At 45.4% G+C, this 15,244-nt stretch overlaps 1 protein-coding gene across 1 annotated transcript in view; it reads left to right on the forward strand.

Annotated features, from left to right (window-relative positions):
* The window catches only part of lrp1bb (low density lipoprotein receptor-related protein 1Bb), a gene marked incomplete at both ends in the record, with an annotated part of 302,444 nt that overhangs the window by 273,234 nt on the left and 13,966 nt on the right, over positions 1–15,244 (forward strand). The window contains 5 exons of the mRNA XM_080019511.1: positions 851–957; positions 1,860–1,976; positions 2,337–2,510; positions 3,330–3,455; positions 4,079–4,243. Coding sequence (XP_079875637.1) covers positions 851–957; positions 1,860–1,976; positions 2,337–2,510; positions 3,330–3,455; positions 4,079–4,243 — 689 coding nt within the window. The remainder of the gene's footprint in view (positions 1–850; positions 958–1,859; positions 1,977–2,336; positions 2,511–3,329; positions 3,456–4,078; positions 4,244–15,244) is intronic.

Below are 15,244 nucleotides of genomic sequence, written 5' to 3' on the forward strand. Positions count from 1 at the left end.
CAAGGGCATTAGTGAGGCCAGGCACTGCTGTTGGGTCACTGGGCCTGATGATAAGTCTGTGTTAAGGTATTTAATGAGATTGGGGTCAGGCCACTGAAGTTCTTCTATGCTGATCTCAAAAAGGATATGTTTTCTGTATGGACCTCACCATAGGAAAGGGTCTTCCTCCAAACTGTAAGAAGCAAAGAATGATTTATTGTAAACTGTAACTCTGTGCATGCAGGTGGGCATAGCATTCTCATGGGATCCGCCAAACCCTGATTAATTTGTCAAACTGCCTGAAGCCTTTTCACTTGTTGAGCACGGTGAACTTGGGCCTGCGGCTGCTTGGCCATATTTACCCACAAAGCTCCCAACAAACGGTATATATTAGGGTGACGTTGGGTCCATAAGCAGCTTGGAAATTAGTAGTGAGTGTTTAGGACAGATGATGACTATGCACTACATTCAGCAGCCCTGATCCCTTTGCGCATGTATTCTACTGTCCACTTTGGGGCTTAAGTTTCAGGTGACTGCGGTAGCTCTAGCTTGGCATAAATTTGACAAACTGACTCGTTGGAAAGAGGCAATGCATGCTGCTGAAATCGCCAAACCCATTCGTCCTCGTCTGTGTAGTTATAGGTTCAATTGAAGTTGTACCTACAAGTCAGATTCACCCAGTTCGAGCAAAATGTGAAATACATTTTTGAGGCTATTTGGATATCATGTTTTTTCCTGAGTTATCCGTTAAGCCAAAAACCCAAACACAGCCGTGATCATCTCTTTACTGAGAAGCTACAAAGTTCAACAAAGTAGATGTACCAAGTCACAGGGTGATGTTAACAGTGACCCCCCCCTGCGCGTTTTGCAGGATGATGTACTGGAGCGTAATAGGAGATCACTCCCATATCGAAGAGTCAGCCATGGACGGCTCCTTGCGAAGAATACTCTTGGAGAAAAACCTCCGGAGGCCCACTGGTAGATATTTACACTGTAAACTCATACATTGTCAGGTCAATAGGATTCCAAACAACAGCCAATACTTTCACAATATCATCCAGCACAAATGTGAATCGATACAGTTTGATGTGCATGCCTAGAAACACACTTCACTTTCATGCCTGTAGGAAAAAATGTACTGTATAGTGTATGCTGCATAGCAAACAAAACTAAAGTCATTACATAAACACTTCAGCTAGACTTGGCATATTACCAGACATAAACTATGCACCCCATGAATTCTTCACCAAAGCAACCAGGAAGAAAAAGGCAGCTGCATATTTGAGAACATAAGACCAAGGTAATGAGGAAAGGAATATCTCTGAGCCACTCTAGACCCTGTCGAGGAATCTTAAGGGACACACTTAGTGCTGATCTAGTTCTGAAGAGCTCCTTTGGCCTCCTTTAATTCGAGGGACCCATGCTCTGTCTTGGTCACAGAAGGAGGAATTCATCATCTACGGAAAACACAAACCTATTTAGTTGCCCAAGCCAGGTGTTCAATTACACAGCTTTGGAAGTTAAAGTTGAACCTCTGTTTTTAAAATGATAAACTCACGCACAATAGTAAAAGTTTTGATGCCATTAAAAGTGTAAGAGAAAAAATAGTTGTTTTGTTTAGGATTTTATTTTCCACCTTAGTTAGAACGTGACCAACAAAAGATGGCTTCTAGAAATCAGTAATCGTCTCGTGCACACACGTGTAACCCTTAACACCTAACTGTGTGATTATGTTTAAGTATTTCGAGAAAGCTATCGAGACTCGAGGGTCTCCCTGCCCAATGCGCCACGCCCCCATCCCCCCCGGAATGAAGAAATTCATATAGATCATTCTACAATTCATAAAGCAAATAATTATTTTACCTCTCATCCTTCCGCAGGACTGGCCATTGATTACTTCAACCAACGTTTGTATTGGGCTGATCCCGAGCTCTCCGAGATAGGGAGCATTAGATTGGATGGCTCAGACCCTCTGGTGACAATCAGCGACAGGCACGGTAAAGCCAAATTGGGAAACAAAAGGATAGGGTCTCTCTCTCTCTCTCTCTCTCTCTCTCTCTCTCTCTCTCTCTCTCTCTCTCTCTTTCTCTCTCTCTCTCTCTAAGCACATACTATTGATGTAGACCTTTAGTTTCCTCAAGTTAATTTTTTATAAAAAGATTGCGCCAGTAGCATCGTCTGTGCTGCCCCCGGGCAGCACACACCTGGACAACGAAGCTCAGGGTGCTCTCCGCTTTTCATGAGTTGCCCCAAGACACAATGTTCGCGTTAGACCATGTGTTGCGTGGGGGGGGGGTTGGGTTGAACACGATCATTCATTATGTTGCACACTCACTTTCCACCGATAACATTTACAGGAATCTCCCAGCCGTATAGAATTGATATATTTGAAGACTACGTCTACGGAACGGGTATGAAACATGAGACCTTCAGGATCCACAAGTTCGGCAAGCACTCGGTGGAGTTGCTCCATCTGGGTGTGGAAAAGCCCACGAATGTCCTCATCGCCCATCGCTACAAACAACAAGAAGGTAAGTTCTCTTCAATTTTGTTTCCGCAAGTACACACTCACACACAAACCGGTATTATAAGACAAATGCGTAGTGTTTTTAATGCGGCGCAATGCCGCCCTCCGACTGAGTTGTTGCGTGCGATGTAGACACCTAGCCTGGGGTAATCCAACTCAAGGTTAAAATCGAATCCTCTTCGGTAGGCGGTGTAATATTTTAAATTTTTTTTTTCTTTTTTCAGGTGTTTAACATAAGACAAAATTACCCCCCCACCCTCCCTGAGATTTCTGTACATCTGTTCCTCTTGGTTGCGGAGCGTCACAAAGATCATTCTTGCTCTGTTTTTTTTTCAATAACTTTTTTCTTTTTTAAAACCTTTCATCGAAAGGGCAGCTACCCCCTTCCCCAGTGACTCATTACGCTTGTCTTGTAGGCTGGAGTTTTGCACGGCTCGCAGAAAAGCTACAACATGAAGGCTCAACGTCTCCAGCAAAACAACCGTTTCTTTTCTTTTTTTCTGTTTTCCTTCCTCCACCTCCCAATGATTTTTGCAATAAACCTGTTCCACACTAAACGTGTGGAATGTCAGAAAGATATCCAGATTCCTAGAAGAAGTAGATGCCGCGTTTCTCATAGATTCAATCTGGTCACTCGCCTCTCTGTGCTTCAAGAAAATAACAGCCCTCAGTCAGAGGATGTCGAAACAAGTTTGTTTACTATTTCAGACAAATTGTTGTATTATGAATACATATCCTCTTTTTAAACAAGGCAAACTAGCAAAACCGCTTCTAACCCTCTCTTGACCTGGCCGAAACTGAGGAGTCTTTGTTTCCTTTACAGCCACCAATCCCTGTCTGAGAATTACATGTGATTTCATGTGTCTCCTCAACCCGACGGGGGCAAAGTGCACCTGCCCAGAGGGGAAGGTTCTTGTCAACGGAACCTGCAATGATGTTAACATCTCTGGTAGGCTTCCCCTGTTTTTTTAGCCCGTAAAATCATGACGTTGCTCATCGACATGCTGTGAACAATGCCTGTCTGCTCCTGATGAGACATGTGTCACAGACTTCTTCCATATGCTAAGACAATCCCCAATATATCTAGAACGGATTGGATTTTTGCTGGTTGGCAGCGAATGTCTATACTATGCCATGTTACTGTGACAGGTAAATACCGGGCACATCCCTACATTTGACTAATCCGTACCTGTATGCTGTTCTGCTGTGATGCTCCTAGCGATCCACTTGTAAACAGCTCCACCTGCATAGATTTGCCGTTATTACGCAGCCGATGTGTGTGTGACATTATGGAGTGCATAAAATAAAAGGTATCAAACAAAGGTCATATCACCATTTATATTAATGTGTATTTAGCAATGGAAACGTAACATTAATGTATCATCAAGTGTCATCAGGATCACGATGGAACGCCCTGCTATTGCTAGCACACCGCACTCCTAGAAATAACTCGTTGTTGTAGCTAACTCCTACCAAGCCTGCCACTACTGGCCTATAATAGTCGATGTGTGTGATGGGTTTAATCGCGGTGGCGCCTCGCATTAATGGTGGTGGGTTCGGGCTTCTTTTAAGGGGAACTGTGCCGACCGCCCTGTGAGAATGGAGGCCGCTGCCTCGCCAATGAGAAGGGCGATTGGAGGTGCTACTGCTGGCCAGACTTTTCAGGAGAGCGCTGTGAAGTCAACCACTGCACGGATTACTGCTTGAATGGAGGCACTTGCATGGGTTCATCACTAGGTGAGTCATCTTCCCCGCTCTCTTAAAAAAGACTTCAAAGAATGGCGGACGGTGAATGTTTTGTGCAGTCCGCTGGCCGGGGCAAAACAACTAGACAGGAAATGAATGCTAGGTATTGTAATGTTTCAGAATCACCAGTATCAATAAGAAGCCACAATGATGATTCCTCTTGTGAATGTTGAGGGAAATACTTTGTTCAATCATGTATGATTTACAAACCAACACGCATCAATTTAATAGTTAATAAATAATCTATTACAAACTATTAATACACTATGATGAATGCATCCATCCTTCTACACAACATGGCAAATAATGTCAAGCTGTTTAGACCAGAAGTAGTCGGAGGAGTAGGAAGTAGCCACCCCTCCTGGCGGGAACATCAATAAGAGAATCGATACGGATTTGGATTGTTAAGAAGGATAAGAATCCTAAATGGCAACCAGAATCGTTCCTAACAATGCCCGGTCCAGGCATCCTGGAAATACGCACGAGAACAACAATCATTATTTTCCAAATAGAGCTGAGATGTTACCATCCGTCGCACAGTATATTTAGGGTGTTTAGTCATTACATTAGTGTTTGAATTCTACCCTGCTTATTGAGCTTATTCAGCCTGCCTTCCACCCAAATAGAAATTATCCACAACATCTCCGTGTCCCTTTTGTTAAGATAAACTGTGAACACTTGCCAAAGCAATTATCCTGGGACAAATATTTGGACCACTGTAGCTTTTTTTCAACGCTAATTGAAACACAGAGGTATCCGTGTAGTTTGTTCTCACTTTAGCTTAGCTTAGCGTAAAATGGCGAACACGCAATGCAAAAATGCATACACCGTCACTACGTTCCCTATTGTCATGTTTAAAATTAATATTTCTTTCAAAAATATGAAAGCTAAGCTAAAGTGCATTCATTACCATAACCGTGCCATCTTCAGTTGTCTGGATGCATTACGTTAATACACTTTTTGATAAGAACAAAGCAGAGAAAAAACACTAAAATATTATCACAGTCAAAAATAACATGTGGGCCTCATAGTAGGGATTGCGTACTTTAATATTGAAATTAATTATTTCACATTCTCTGCAAATATGTGTCAATTCATTTTGGACATTTTGCGTTATGGTGGTATCATGAGAAGGATTTAATGTGTTTTTTTTGTGTTTAAAACGAACATTAAAGCAAGCAGCCTCAGAATGTATCGTCAGTCATTTGCTAAGCCCAGCTTCACAATATAGTGATCATAGCTGTATTGAATTTGAGGATTGTAGGCCAACGTGACGGATTGTAAGACTATTTACGTCATCAGATGAAAGAGGAGTAACGTATTTTGACCTGTCATAAGAAATTACTAGTCAAAACAACTTGTAGATAGTTTAATTTAAAATGTTTCTAGTAAAAATGAAAATGTTACAAGTAACAACAGGGAAAGGTACTAAAGTCACGAATGAATATAGCCCCCGCCGGCCGAAAAGTCCATCGGCAAGATACTGTAAGATCCTGTTTAAAGTATTATAATGTCTAGACAGTTTTATCCATATATCCATCCACGATAGCAGCTCTGTGTGTTTGGTTTCCTGTCTCTGCCTCTATCTCTGTCTCCTGTCTTGAGCAGAATTTAAAGTGCATTTTATATGCTTCAAGTCAATTTTTGAATCCTTTTTTTAGCAAGGCTCTCTTGAGTAACAATGAGCAACAGTTTAATCAAATCTTGGCAGTTTTGGGCAGTCTTAATGGAGTAATCTTACCACGCAAAAGTAGGACCTTGCTGGATCTGCCCGGGCATCGACGTGTCTGAGTGGTTGTGAGACCCGAGGCCTCCACAGCAGATTGTATTGTGGACAGAAGACAAGTCCGAGGTCGGGAGTCTGGCCGTGGCTGCAGCGGGTCGTCTTCAGCAGCATGAGGTGCTGCTCTCTACTTACAAGCTGCGTGTTTGGCTGCTGCCTGGCCCATTTTCCACAATCCGTGTGCTGTTGCCACTGCGGTCGTTAAAGAACTTTCAAGGAAGGTGCTGGCAATCCGGTTGCTGGAAAGGTATTGCATTTGAGCTTGTAAAACAGCTGGGCATTTAGTCAAGGGGAACTCTCTGGAGCAGTTGGCTTGGTTTCATGGTTCATTTTACTTGATCCATGTGCTGGTGCCATTGTGGTGGTTTATTAATTTTCTATGGAGCTGCTTTTGAGATGGTCAACTTCCCACTTCTGAAGCGCTACATTTGAGACAGAAATGTGGACCCGAGTCATTGTGACTTGGACTCGAGTCACTGTTTTGATGAGTTACAACTTGACTTAACAGAAAATAAATTACTTGGGACTTGACTTGGACTTGGAAGTTAAAGACTTATAACTTGATTTGAGACATGATCACTCTAATTTCTTGTGTTAATTTCATGTTTTCAGTTTAAATAAATAAATATATAATGTGGTCAAGCCGCCGCTGCAGACAGGCGGTGCAGGGTTCCCATCCCAGGGCCACTCAGCTTCTGCGGATTGGGCGAATCAACAGAGGGACTCTGTTAATTTGTCTGATTCCAAAACCAGGCTATAAAGAATGCACTGATAAAAACTGATAAAAGTCAGTTAGATCTGTGCTTAGCGGCGATCCCTCCGTGACATGTCCGGCTGCTTTGATAGCGGGCTTGTCCCGCCTGGTCGTACCATGTCCCACAAGCACGCCGATCCTCACTGCGGGGACAACAAACCATATATTACTTCCTGGTTTTGGGATCGGACGAATCAGCAGAGTCCCTCCGTTGATTCGCCCGATCCGCAGCAGCTGAGCGGCTACCTGGGATGGGAGCCTGCACTGCCTGCCTGCAGCAGCGGCTTGACCACGCCACCTTGGCCCGCCACAACTTAATTATGTTTTGTCGATATATGTTGTCGTCTGGTGTTTCTATGTTAGTTTTTGAGGTTACATGTTGTTTTGTTGTTTGTTGTTTGTTTCTATTTTTATTTGTCTCAACCACGGTGATTCTCCCCCTCCTGGAGAAGTAATGATGAGTAGTTGTTTATAGACCAAAACATGGTAAGATCATTCTCCAGAGGGGGATTGCTGGTGGTTCTGTGTCACAAAAAAGCTGTGATCTTGCCTGCCTGCTGCATCTCCTCTGGCATCTGGATTCCCTGGGCATCTTTGTCAGGATTCTCTATGTAGACTTCAGCTCTGCTTTTAATACAATCCAAAGACATCTAATGATCCAGAAGCTACACCATCTCAACATTCTCCCCGTCTGATCCATCTTATGCACAATTTTCTTGGTGATAGACTGCAAGCTGTACAGTGGGCACAACCACATCACCTGCACTCACCACTAACCCAGGAGCGCTGCAGAGTTTTGTGTTGAGCCCATTCCTGTACACACTTTACACCAATGCCTCCACCAGTGACCGATCACTCCTACCTCAAATACTCAGATGACAGAGTCATCTTTGCCCTACTCACAGTGCCCTGCTCTGGACTATCACAACAGTGGTGTGAGGATAAGCTCCACCCCTTGTCAGCAAGACAAAGGAAATAATAATTGCCCCCCCCCCTCACCTCAGCACCCCATTCTCATCAATAACGAAACAGTCGATATGGTTGACAGTTTCAAATACCTCGGAGTGACACAGAGCTGGACAAAAGATCAGCACACTAATGACCCAAAAAAGGAGCCACCAAAGACTATAGCCATAGACACAGCCATAGCCACCTTGAACAAAAGGTCTCGCTGAACAGGCCTGAGTGTGTACTGTTGTCTGTTATGGTATGTTGTTGCTGCATGCTATTGTATGTACTGTTGTCTGAGGGGTACAGTGGAAATTAATTTCCCCTAGGGAACAGTAAAGTCTTGAAGTTTTGTCATCCCAAAGGTCGTCCACAGGACAGAATTATTGAAGCAGTTCTTGATGATAAAATAATGAATAAAGAGTGAGAAGTTGAACTCCACTTGCAGATTAACTCTATCCTAGCTGCAATAGCATTGAAATTCTCTGTGTTGTATGCCAAGCATGTTGACGGCACAGGTTTAATTAAATAAATAAATAAATAAATAAATACAACTCAGTGAGAGTTAAAGGTTGCATTATACTGAAACTTGGTGACAGTCCCATATTCTATGTTATTGGAACTCAGGCACAGTCTCATGTTCTATTATTGTTCCATTGTGAATAATGAACGCACAGTGTCGTTATCAGCAATCTCACTATTGTGGTAACTGAAGGGGTCGACATGTTGTGGAGGGTATTCAGTTGGTTGCAATCTGAAACCTCACCGTTAGATGCCACTAAATTCTGCACACTGCACCTTTATACATCGTATACAAAGTGTTGTGCATGATTGTTAGTGTTGTTAAATTGTTTGTAGTCGTTCCTGTTTATGTTGTAAGTGTTTTGGGGAATTAAGTACTGAAACCGTGATGGACATTGCTGTTGAGTTCTATGACCCCAAAGTTTATTTTCATGCTGAGTAAATCTTTGTCTCTCAATTTGGTTAGCCAATAAATAGACTGTTGAAGCAAACTTTGTCTTACTTCACCGACCACCACAAAACATACAGAGACAGACAGAGATTCCTTCCTTTATTAGTTAGATAAATCACGTATGTAGACTAACCCAAGTAACAGGTAATGACATAATTGTTTGTAACTATAATGTGATTACTGAATTTAAGAATAGTAACATGTTGTATCATTTGTTACAGACAAATGTAATGTGATAACACCAACACTGTGCAACTGTCCTGTTATGTGAACGTGATCAGGTCACACAATGTATTTGTCATTGACGTACAGCAGATATACCCAATGAGACCAAATGATAAGATTTCTCCGATCACGGATATAAACTCCAAATGATCGGACTATAATGTAAAAGTTATTTAATAGTCAATGTTTTATAATGAGCATACAATTCAATGAAAATTAGAAACTGAATCGACAGGGCAGACTTCGGAAAATCGGAAATTGCGATTGGTGCATCTTTTAGTGTCACTGTTTTGATTTGAGCTGGTCTGCAATTATCGCTGTGGTCGGGAACCTCTGCTCTAGCCTAATGGCATTGGGTAGGCACCAGGAACCGGGGGGGCTAATCATATTTACGGACGGGGGGGCACCCGTGGCGCTCCGTCCCTCCCCTTTAGACAAGTTCTTAAAACAATTCTCTATAAAAAGTTCAAATTCAAGATCAATGGAAATTTGATCAGTAGTGTGGGAGTCTCTGGCCACAGGTAAGGGTTTAGGGAGGGAGACGGAGTCCTTTCTGTCACGGTGCGCCAACATGGTGAGAGTTTTTATTAAAGGTCCAACAGAACGGCTCGCTGTCCACACGTATAAATAATAATTAATAATAATAATGATGATAATAATGATGAGGATGATTTTGTGCGCAGTAGGAATGGCGTTTGGCTTTGGCTCCTGGTCGGCTGACGAGCCTGTGCGCTGATCCCCTCTGCAAGACATTAAGAAATCTCCCTGCCTCGAGTCGGCCCAATCAACACAGTGCGGGCGCTGATTAGGCCAATTCGAGGGAGCTTGGCAGCCGAGGGAAAGTGTACTGTGCTGTTGTCCGCAGCCGGTGCTTGACCACGCTCCTTGGCCCACCACCTACCCCCACCGCCTGACTTAAGCCAGGGAGCCGTCCGGCCAACAGCCGACCCCCCCCAGAGCAGGAGCCAAAGTCAGCCACAACCATCTGCGCCACCGGCCTATGGACCACCCGGAATTTAAAGGGCTGGAGAGCCAGGTACCACTGGGTGATCCGGGCATTTGTATTCTTCATGCCGTGGAGCCACTCCAGCAGGATGTGGTCTGAACAGAGGGTGAAAGCTCGTCCCAGAAGGTAGTAGCAGAGGGAGCCGACTGCCCACTTGATCGCTAAGCACTCCTTCTCCACTGTGCTATACCTCGACTCCTGCTCTGAGAGCTTGCGGCTGAGGCACAGCACCGGCCAATCGGTCCCCTCCACCTCCTGGGCTAAGACCACACCCAGCCCTCTGTTTGACGTGTCAGTCTGCTGACAGAAAGGGAGAGAGAAGTTTGGGTTAAACCCAAGCCCACATCCTGAATATGCCGGTCCAGGGTGTTGCTGTGAATCATAATGTCATCTAGGTAGGATGCGGCGTATGCTACATGCGGACGCAGGACGCGGCCATGAGTCTCTGAAAGGTGGCTGGGCCACCAAACAACCCGAACGCAAGTGTGCGAAAGTGGTATAAGCCAAACGGAGTGGACTCTTGAGACAAGGATGTCTGCCAGTAGTATTTGGTTAAATCAAGTGTCATGAAAAAATGAGCCGTACCTAACCGGTCGAGAAGTTCATCGACCCAGGGCATCAGGTAGGCATCGAACTTTGACACCGCGTTCACCCCTTGGTAGTCTACGCAGAACCAGACCGACCCATTGGGCTTACCCACAAGCACGATAGGACTAGACCAGTCACTCGTGGACTCCTCTATTACGCCCATGACCAGCATGGCCCATAATTCCGCCTGCACGATCTTGCGTTTATGTTCAGGCAGGCGATATGGCCGAGAGCGCACCCTCACCCCATGAAGGTGCATTCTCTGTTCACAAGGTGGTGTATGAGGGACGTGAGGCCTGACAGAGAGGAGAAAACATCAGAGAAGCAAGGCTGAAGTGCAGCCACATCCGCCCTCTGGGACGGAAAGAGATGGTCACTTAACAGGGCCGTGGCATGTTTGGCCGCTTTTTGAACCTTCGGCCCAGAGCCCCAGACGCCCTCTCCCTCTATTCTTTTAAGAGGTTTTGGTGATAAATCTGGGTCACCCCCTGCCTGTCACACTGCCATTCAACCTCATAATCTAACTCGCCAACTCGCCGTGTGTCCACAAATGGCCCTTGCCACTTTGCGAGCAATTTAGAGCTGGATGTAGGAAGCAAATTGTCTGAGCTGAGCCCCCCAGTTGTATAGGATGCGCTGACGTTCCTGAGCCCGGCGCAAATTCTCCCATGATAACGGCCGATCAGCGCGTGTAACTTTGCTCTCGGGTCCATAACAAACTATATTTCATTCTCAGTTTTCTTTTATTAGGTCTAACAACCCCCGGGGTCTCCTGCCAAAGAGGGTGAAAATCCCGTAGAGGCCCGGGGAACCTTCCACACTGAAAACAACAGGGGGTCCAACCACTTGTCCCAATTACGGCTATTGTCATGAACGAACTTTCAAATCATGTTTTTCAGCACTTTATCAAAACGCTCCACCAAGCCATCGGTCTGGAGATGGATAATGATAGTCCAAATTGAGGGGATGCCCAGTAACTTGTAAAGTTATCCAAGTGTATATGACATAAAGGTAGTGCCCTGGTCGGACAGGATTTCCTTCGGACTCCCAACTCAGGAGATGACCTGAAACAGCGCCTGCGCCACACTTTTGGCCCCAATACTGTGCAAGGGCGCTGCTTCTGGGTACCGGGTTGCATAATCGACTAGGACTAACACAAAACGATTCCCCCGGGCACTACGGTCTAACAGCCCAATGAGGTCCATACCGAGTATTTCGGGGCCTCGACGAGGGGGAGGGACCTCAACGCCACTCTTGGCATAACCGGAGGGTTCACTAACTGGCACTAAGGAAACGCAGCGCACCATTTACGCATATCTGCCCAAATACCCTGCCAATAGAAGCGGGCCATTATCTGCTGTCATGTTTTATTGTGTCCGAGGTGACCACACATTGGGTTATGGTGAGCCGCCTGGAAGAGCATTTCCAGGTGGCTCTTTGGCACCAACAGCTGGGTTATCTCCTCTCCTGTCTGAATGTTATGGTACACTCCATATAATCTGTCCCTAATCACTGGAAAATACAGGGGAGTGAATGGGCACCCAATACACCATCGATTTTAACTACCCCCTCAAAGGGCCGTATTGGGTGCCGTCTTGCGTCTGCTCAAGCGGAAAATCGTCGATAGGGAAGATTAAAGGTACTGGGGGAGAGCCTACTTGGGATCCTGCCGCCCCTGCACCCGTCGCGCCCACCAAGTCACCGCGTGCCGGGCAACACTCGCATCTCCCTAGCGACCGTGAATGCACTCCTCCAGCCTCTCTCATCGCGTCAAACCCTGGCCCAAAATCAGGGAGTGCGACAGACGGTAACTAACTGCAGCCTGTACCATATGCTTTTTTCCCTTGTAACGAACTTTGAGCCGGATACGTATACATCGGATACGTGTGAATATCCCTATGCACACAATGAACGACCACCTGTGATGCCTCCACCAAAGCCCCAGGTCCCACCAGGCGTTGCTGGACCATCGTCTGCGAACAGCCCGAGTCCAGCAAAGCCTGATATCTACCCCCTTGTAGTCTTACCAGTACTTGGTAGTCCCCTTCCTGACCGGGGGAGGAGTTTGGCAGGCCGGGGACCCGAACCACCTGGCCGAGTTGCATCCGGTGGATGGATCCCCAATTTCCCGCAGCAGCACCACCCTGGGAGCTGAGGGGGGTCAGAAAGGGGACAGCGCGGGGAGAGAGCATCCTGCGGCACTACAGGACTCAACTGGTAGACATCCGCCCTCCCGCCAAGAAAGGTGGCATCTCCCAATGCCCGTGGGTGCAGCGGAGCTCCGGTCGTTCCCCTCTGGGGCGCTGGGAGGGGCTGTGGACCCGGCAAATCCCGCTTGGGTCCTGGGGTCAGGAGCTCACGTGAGTGAGGACGCACTCCAGCTGACAGCTAGGTAGTCCCACTCCTCTTCCAGGTCTGCAAGGCATTTCCGCAGCCAGCGGATCGGCTCCAGGGGGCCTTTCACTCGGCGCCCTGCCCCTCCTCGGTCCCTGTTCATGTGCCACTTGTGGGAAGTAAATCTCCCTCCCTAAGTGTTTAGGGAGGGAGAGAGTCCTTTCTGTTGTGGTGCGCCAACATGGCGAGAGTTTTTAAAAAAGCTTTTATCTATCAGTAAGAATATACATGTTTTATAAAATTGGAATTATTTGGAATTTAAAAGTACGGACAACACAACAAAATGTAGAGTCTATCAATATTATGAGTCTATTATGAGATTATTTGAAATGTTCTCCAAGTCCGGAGTAATATCAGATTCAACATCGCTGTCGTTCTCCGCGCCGCTGTCGGAGAACTGACTTTCATCGCGGAAAATTAAGTCCAGTACGCGCTGCCAACACTGACTTGGATATATCGCACTGGTGAGGTAAAGGTCCCAAATATGATTCAGAGCTTCCACCACCCGCTTTGCGTAATCCATAACGATAGGGAGAAGAACGTTTTCACAGACAAGTGAGACCGAAACACCCCTTTGCTGCACATTAACCCTCTGTTTACGGAAGTGACGTAGGTGCGTGACACAAAGAGTTTTTCTTCTTCGCCGCTTCACAACAGTGGCTCTGTGTGTGTAAGAGTAGTATGATTTAAAGGTTGAATTCTATCAAAACGGTTTCACATTGTGACTTCACATCACATGGAATATGGTTGAATGACCTGGAGGGTCGCTTTGAAGGAAACCATCGATTGGCATTGTTCAGCGCTGTTTAGCGTCTCGGTAAGTGAACTACGTTTCCCCATATAATCTAACGGGAATATTTAACATTTTTCTACTATTTATAAATCAAACTCGGTTTTGAAAATACATTGAGAGATAAAAAAAAAAACACAAAGGAACACAAATCTGGAAAAATCTCATTTTCCTTCAAGAAAGGTTTTCTCAACTTATTTGGCTGCTCCTGGCAATTTTAGATATGCGCGAGATGGCAGCTTTTGCTGTAGTGGGACACATATTAAGCTTTAATAAAGTTTTTGTTTTTTGTTTGATTTCATTGATTTCATTGAATTTCAATGTGGCGGACAAACGATTCAAGCACAGGCTGCGGACGACAGCACGGTTCCCTTTCCCATCAAGCTGCCTCGAATCGGCCCAATCAGCACCCACGCGGCACTAATTGGTCCGACTCGAGGCAAGGAGTTTTCATAATGTTTGTCTGTCTTGCAGAGGGGATCGGGGCACGTGCTCGTCAGCATCCTAGCAGCGTCCGAGATGATAATTATCCACCTCATTATTATATTAATCATTGTTTTGTTATTTATACTTGTGGCCAGCATACCTTATTCCCATACATCATAAAGTGACAATAAAAACTCTCGCCATGTTGGTGCACCACGGCCAGAAAGACTCCATCTCCCTCCCTTCACCCTTACCTATGGGTAAGGGTGAAGGGAGGCGACTCCCACGATCAATAACTAATACATATTAAATTATTTTTGAAAAGCATAGATAATAATAATAATAATATCATTATTAGACAGGTACTAAAACCTTGTCTTTTCTCTTTATAGAGACCGGATACTACAGGTTAGACTGCAGTGTCTTGGGAAAAAAAAGGCTTGCTATCATGCAAAATTCCAATCGCTGGGATCGCAGCGTTCGGCAATAGACGATTTTATCGGGGGTGACGCACGCGTTCAAGGGTGCGTGCATGTGCGTGGGGGGGGTTGCGCATGCCCATAGAACGTGATGTAATGTGGCAAATTCAGTCTCCCCATTCCAGAAGTGCAGGAATTATAATTTACAAGTGAAGGATTTACACATAACATCCAGTTTTTACTAAATGAAGTCCCAAAGCAACGGAAGCAACGAGGAGACGTGCATCCCCACTGCCCCGACAGTTGGGACGCACAGGTTTTTTTTGGAACAGTACAGAACGGTACAGTTCCTTAACTCAGTTGTGTTTAAAAATGTTGTTTCATACATGTAGCAAAGAAACAAATATAAATAGATCTAAAATAAACACAGGCACGGGGGCCACCGTGCACCGAAGTCTGGAGGAGAAACAAAAATAACTCCCCACCAATTCTCAAAATAAATCCAAATCTTTCTCTTTGAGATTATATCATATAATGTTAAATTATAATCACAAGATTTGCGTATAGAGGGGCAAGTACGGGGGGACATGAGCACCTTCCCCATGACCCACGCTGCCCTTTTTATCAGGCGTGGTTTTTTTTAGTGTGAATGGGCATCGAGGTAGCGGATTGTCTGGGCAAGATAT

This window comes from Zeus faber, assembly GCF_960531495.2.
Source record: "Zeus faber genome assembly, chromosome: 18".
Lineage (NCBI taxonomy): Eukaryota > Metazoa > Chordata > Actinopteri > Zeiformes > Zeidae > Zeus > Zeus faber.